Source organism: Thunnus maccoyii, chromosome 1 (genome assembly GCF_910596095.1).
Source record: "Thunnus maccoyii chromosome 1, fThuMac1.1, whole genome shotgun sequence".
NCBI lineage: Eukaryota > Metazoa > Chordata > Actinopteri > Scombriformes > Scombridae > Thunnus > Thunnus maccoyii.
This window is the reverse complement of record NC_056533.1, coordinates 40103374-40109574: the sequence shown is the minus strand read 5'-3', so window position 1 is coordinate 40109574 and position 6201 is coordinate 40103374. Positions and strand designations below refer to the sequence as shown.

General features: G+C 53.6%; 1 protein-coding gene across 1 annotated transcript in view; it reads right to left on the bottom strand.

Moving 5' to 3' along the window:
* Window positions 1-6201, bottom strand: part of LOC121897190 (rho guanine nucleotide exchange factor 40-like) — a gene marked incomplete at its 5' end in the record, with an annotated part of 40613 nt that overhangs the window by 2337 nt on the left and 32075 nt on the right. The window contains 3 exons of the mRNA XM_042411550.1: window positions 783-943; window positions 1118-1896; window positions 4840-5037. Coding sequence (XP_042267484.1) covers window positions 783-943; window positions 1118-1896; window positions 4840-5037 — 1138 coding nt within the window. The remainder of the gene's footprint in view (window positions 1-782; window positions 944-1117; window positions 1897-4839; window positions 5038-6201) is intronic.

The window sequence follows — 6201 nt, the reverse complement described above, 5'->3', positions numbered from 1 at the left end:
CTCAGTGTGTGTGTGTTGTGTGTAGTCCTCAGTGTGTGCTTGTTGTGTGTTGGACTCAGTGTGTGTGTGCTGTGTGTTGTCCTCAGTGTGTGTGTGTTGTGTGAAGTCCTCAGTGTGTGTGTGTGGTGTGTTGTCCTCCTCAGTGTGTGTGTGTGGTGTGTTGGACTCGTCAGTGTGTGTGTGTGGAGTGTTGTCCTCAGTGTGTGTGTGCTGTGTGTTGTCCTCAGTGTGTGTGTGTTGTGTGTTGGGCTCAGTGTGTGTGTGTTGTGTGTTATCTTCACATTGTGTGTTTGTATGTGACTGAGCTCCTTCATCGGTGAGTATTTGTTCACCTCCTCTCTCTTCCTCTTCTTCTTCAGCTTCGTCTCCTCCTCCAACCATCACATGCTGCTCCTCCCTACTTTCTTGACTCTTCTGCACAATTATAACCTGAACCTCCTCCTCTACCTCCACCTCCTCTACTCTTTCCTCTTCTAACTCTCCCTCTGTCTCTTCACTTTCCTCTTCATCCTCCTCCTCCATCTCTCCTCCCTGTTCAGCAGCGTGTTTGTCCAGCAGTAAACTTTCATCCCTCCTACACTCAGACTGTTCCACCCTCTCCTCCTGCACCTTCTCTTCTTCCTTCTCTACAACTTCATCAGCTAACACTTTCATTTCATTCTTCCTTTCCTGCCTCTCCCTCAGCTCTCTCTCCTTCCTCTCCTCCTCCTCCTCCTCCTCTCTCTGTTCTGTACAGTTTTCAGGTTCAGTGCATAGGTTCGGACTTGTTGTTGAATCTGTACCTTCTATTTCCTTCTGCGACATCCGACGCTCTGACTGACAGCTGGAGGTTCCCACAACTTCAGGAGGAGCAGATGAGGAGGAGGAGGCGGTGGCGGCAGGGGAGACAGGGGTGAGGATGACGGGTCCACAGGAGTCCTGGCTGAGGTTCTCCTCGATGAGCCTGGAGCAGAGTCCAGTTTGGGAGCTGACCTCCACACATGACCAGGAGTGTGTAGTATTAGCGGGGTGTGTAAGAGGAGTTTTGGGAGTGTGCGTGGAAGCAGAGAGTGTGTGTGTGTTCTGAGGTGTGTGTGTGGCAGCAAAGTGTGTGTGTGTGTTCTGAGGTGTGTGTGCGGCAGCAGAGAGTGTGTGTGTGTTCTGAGGTGTGTGCGTGGCAGCAGAGTGTGTGTGTGTGTGTGTAGAGGGGTGTGTGCTGCTCCGGGCTCGGTGCTGCAGACTGATGGACTGGGTTAAGGAGCCTTTCTGGGGGGAGAAGCGAGGCAGCGGGAGCTCCGTCAGCTCCACATATTCGCCCTCTGAGTCCTCGCTCTCGCTGCTTGCTGCTGATTGGTCGGTTTTTGCAGAGGATGGGAGGAGCTTTACATCCTGTCCTGGGGAGTTAGTGTCTCTACATGGATCATGTGATGTGTTGATGAACATATCCCCGTCTTTAACGGAGGACTCCTTGTCCTCCCCCAGGGTGGTCCTGGGCCGGCTGATGAATTGTGGGTAGACCAGGTCCTCCCAGGGGACCCTGAAGACGTCTCCATGGGCTGAGAGGAGGCAGCGCTCCAGCCTGGACGCTCCTCGCTGCTCCCTCTCCCTGTTCACAGAGTCCAGCCAGGCCATGCTGAAGAGGGACCGCAGGGCTAACTCCGACACCTCCTGCTGCTCCACATGGTGGCTGCCGGCCGACACACTGCACACCAGCAGGCGAGGGGAGGAGGTGACGCCGCTCTTGCAGGAGGCGCTGTGTGCTTGGGGGGGAATAGGAGAAGGAGGAGGAGAAACCAGCAGGTAAAAGTCTCCTGGAAGGAGGAGACGGTGGTCCAGAGGGCAGAGCTGCACGACTACCTTCTCATGGACACACAGAGGCCAGCCTTCATGAAGAAATAACAAACCACAGTACTGCAACTGGAGGAGAGGAGGGACAGAGCAGAGGAGAGGAGGAGAGAAGGAGGAGGGGGGAGGAGGGGGAGAGGGAGGAGGAGAGGAGAGGAGAACAGAGGAGGGAGAGGAGGGGGAGGGAGGGGAGGGGTGGGGAGAGAAGAGGAGAAAAGAGGAGGGGGAGGAGGGGCAGGAGAGGAAGAGGTTATTATCATGTACAATGAAATCAATATGTGTAAAAAGAGAATCATCTGCAACATGAGTTCAGTCACAGCTGTTTTCTCTACTGAACTGGTTTGATCCATCAGCAATGGCAGCAAACAAACATTTCTTAATGTGATGCCGAACAAATTTGCAGTCAATAATCAGATAAAAAGGCCACACACACACACACACACACACACACACACACACACTTTCCTCTCCCTCCTGACTTCCAGCAGAACAGTGTGTCCTCTGTCCGATTCAAGTCAGTGGGCGAAGCGACGCCCAGCAGCCAGGTGAGTGACGATCCCCCAGTCACCTTCACCAAACATGACACATCAGCCAACCATGATCAGCCAATCACGATCAGCCAACCACACACCATGTTCGACAGATGAAAACAGACACGACCAGAGAGAAGAAAGAGTCTGTTTGACTCATCAGTGAAACCGATTCACAGTGTTCAGCATCTCCTCCATCAGAGCTTCTTGTTTGTTCTTCTCTCCACTATCACAACTCTAACATCATGACCTACTGCTGAAGCACCAACACAGAGAGGAAAAGACGTGTTTCCTCAGTCAGCTGTGGGTCTACAGGACAGCAGCCCTACAGACAGGACAGCAGCCCTACAGACAGGACAGCAACCCTACAGACAGGACAGCAGCCCTACAGACAGGACAGCAACCCCTACAGACAGGACAGCAGCCCTACAGACAGGACAGCAGCTCCTTCAGACAGCACAGCAGCCTTACAGGCAGGACAGCAGCCCCTACAGGCAGGACAGCAGCCCCTACAGACAGGACAGCAGCCTTACAGGCAGGACAGCAGCCTTACAGACAGGACAGCAGCCCTACAGACAGGACAGCAGCCTTACAGGCAGGACAGCAGCCCCTACAGACAGGACAGCAGCCCTACAGACAGGACAGCAACCCCTACAGACAGGACAGCAGCCCTACAGACAGGACAGCAGCTCCTTCAGACAGCACAGCAGCCTTACAGGCAGGACAGCAGCCCCTACAGGCAGGACAGCAGCCCTACAGACAGGACAGCAGCCTTACAGGCAGGACAGCAGCCCCTACAGACAGGACAGCAGCCTTACAGGCAGGACAGCAGCCCCTACAGACAGGACAGCAGCCCTACAGACAGGACAGCAGCCTTACGGACAGGACAGCAGCCTTACGGACAGGACAGTAGCTCTTCAGACAGGGCAGCAGCCTTACAGGCAGGACAGCAGCCCTACAGACAGGACAGCAGCCTTACAGACAGGACAGCAGCCCCTACAGACAGGACAGCAGCCTTACAGGCAGGACAGCAGCTCCTTCAGGCAGGACAGCAGCCTTACGGACAGGACAGCAGCCGTACAGACAGGACAGCAGCCCCTATAGACAGGACAGCAGCCTTACAGGCAGGACAGCAGCCCTACAGACAGGACAGCAGCCTTACGGACAGGACAGCAGCCTTACGGACAGGACAGCAGCCCTACAGACAGGACAGCAGTCCTACAGACAGGACAGCAGCCCCTACAGACAGGACAGCAGCCTTACAGGCAGGACAGCAGCTCTTCAGACAGGACAGCAGCCCCTACAGACAGGACAGCAGCTCCTACAGACAGGGCAGCAGCCTTACAGGCAGGACAGCAGCTCCTTCGGGCAGGACAGCAGCCCTACAGACAGGACAGCAGCCTTACAGACAGGACAGCAGCCCTACAGACAGGACAGCAGCCTTACAGACAGGACAGCAGCCCTACAGACAGGACAGCAGCCTTACAGACAGGAAAGCAGCCCCTACAGACAGGACAGCAGCCTTACAGACAGGAAAGCAGCCCCTACAGACAGGACAGCAGCCCTACAGACAGGACAGCAGCCCTACAGACAGGACAGCAACCCCTACAGACAGGACAGCAGCTCCTTCAGACAGCACAGCAGCCTTACAGGCAGGACAGCAGCCCCTACAGACAGGACAGCAGCCCTACAGACAGGACAGCAGCCCCTACAGACAGGACAGCAGCCTTACCGGCAGGACAGCAGCCCCTACAGACAGGACAGCAGCCCTACAGACAGGACAGACAGCAGCCTTACGGACAGGACAGCAGCCCTACAGACAGGACAGCAGCCCTACAGACAGGACAGCAGCCTTACGGACAGGACAGCAGCTCTTCAGACAGGGCAGCAGCCTTACAGGCAGGACAGCAGCTCCTTCAGGCAGGACAGCAGCCCTACAGACAGGACAGCAGCCTTACGGACAGGACAGCAGCCCTACAGACAGGACAGCAGCCCCTACAGACAGGACAGCAGCCTTACCGGCAGGACAGCAGCCCCTACAGACAGGACAGCAGCCTTACAGGCAGGACAGCAGCCTTACAGGCAGGACAGCAGCTCTTCAGACAGGACAGCAGCCCCTACAGACAGGACAGCAGCTCCTTCAGACAGGGCAGCAGCCTTACAGACAGGACAGCAGCTCCTTCAGACAGGGCAGCAGCCTTACAGACAGGACAGCAGCTCCTTCAGGCAGGACAGCAGCCCTACAGACAGGACAGCAGCCTTACGGACAGGACAGCAGCCCTACAGACAGGACAGCAGCCTTACGGACAGGACAGCAGCCCTACAGACAGAACAGCAGCCTTACAGGCAGGACAGCAGCTCCTTCAGGCAGGACAGCAGCCCCTACAGGCAGGACAGCAGCCTTACAGGCAGGACAGCAGCCTTACGGACAGGACAGCAGCCCTACAGACAGGACAGCAGCCCTACAGACAGGACAGTAACTCACGCAGGCATCTTGCTGGATGTTCTGTAAGAACTGTTTTGCCGGCAGCAGGAAGTGGATCAGGTAGCGGAGGCCGTCTCCTCTGTAGCGGCTCTCCACGACGCTGAGGACCTGACAGAGGACAGTCGGGGATGTGGCCTGGAAGGGCGGGTAGAGGGACGACAGAGCAGTCTGGATGCAGCGGTCCAAAGATTCAGAGTCCTGATGGGAAAAGGACAAAAAAAGACAAGAGTGAGACTCTAACATCTTGTAAAGGCTTTTTAGCCCAGGACTAACAATAAATCGTCTCTATGGATGTAGATGATAGCTGGTACATCAGCTCTAGTGTCAATCCTGCAGCTTGCAGAAAAAAGATTAATATTGTGTGAATTTATTTTTTGGCTATATCACCCAGCTTTAGCTCTCGGTTAGGTGCTCAAAGTGTGAGAAGCTAAACAAGAGCAGCAAAATCAAACATGGCCACAGCTGAGAAAGCGTCTGTGTTTACGGGATGTCCAGCTGCTGTTTTTAAAACCACCAAACCTCTGCATCACATTCCAGCCACATCCACATATCAAACATATTTAAGCTGTTTCTGTCTGAGCACTGTAACATCGACCTGCAGGCAGACACAGTCAGGTACCAGTACCATTAACCATTTACTCCCAACACGTGAACTACTGCACACAGCCTCCTCTGCTATTATTAGTCTTCATATTTATGTTCATGTACTGTACATTAGTCACTACAGTCAGCTGTTATCTATCAATAATGCTGCTCTCATACACAGCGAACACGCCTCTTATCAGCACGTGTTAGTTCTCTGAGCACACAGTTAGAAACCAGTTCACCGTTTCAGGCTAACTATTGAAGTTGTGCCCCTGGAGGTGTGGCTGGGAAGCCCCGGAGAACAGGAACCGAGCTGTAACTGGATCCACTGGTCTGCAGGCCATGGAGACTGGTCCGGTAAAAATATCAGCCCACACACGCCGCCTGGCTCCAGGCTGCTGTCTGTGACTGTCTGAGTGTGTGATGGCATACATTTAAATGCTGACTGTTGATGTGTAGCCGTGTATTTATGTGTTATCCTCCCTCTCTTTTCTGTTGGCACATGAGAACATGAGTTCACGTTTCCTTCTCTTCAATTCAAGATGATTGAATATTGCCTGACAGAAGCTGTGGCTCCACTTCTCACTGTCTCCTTCATATTCACTTCATGTTGATGGATTATTTCACTCAAACCACAAGTCTGAGACTGGAGAACAGACATGCATGCAAGGACTGCAACTAATGGTTATTTTCATTTTCAGTATTAATTTGTTAACTAGTTTTTTTTAATTCATCTATCATTTGGTTATTCTATAAAATGCGAGCAAATAGTATGAA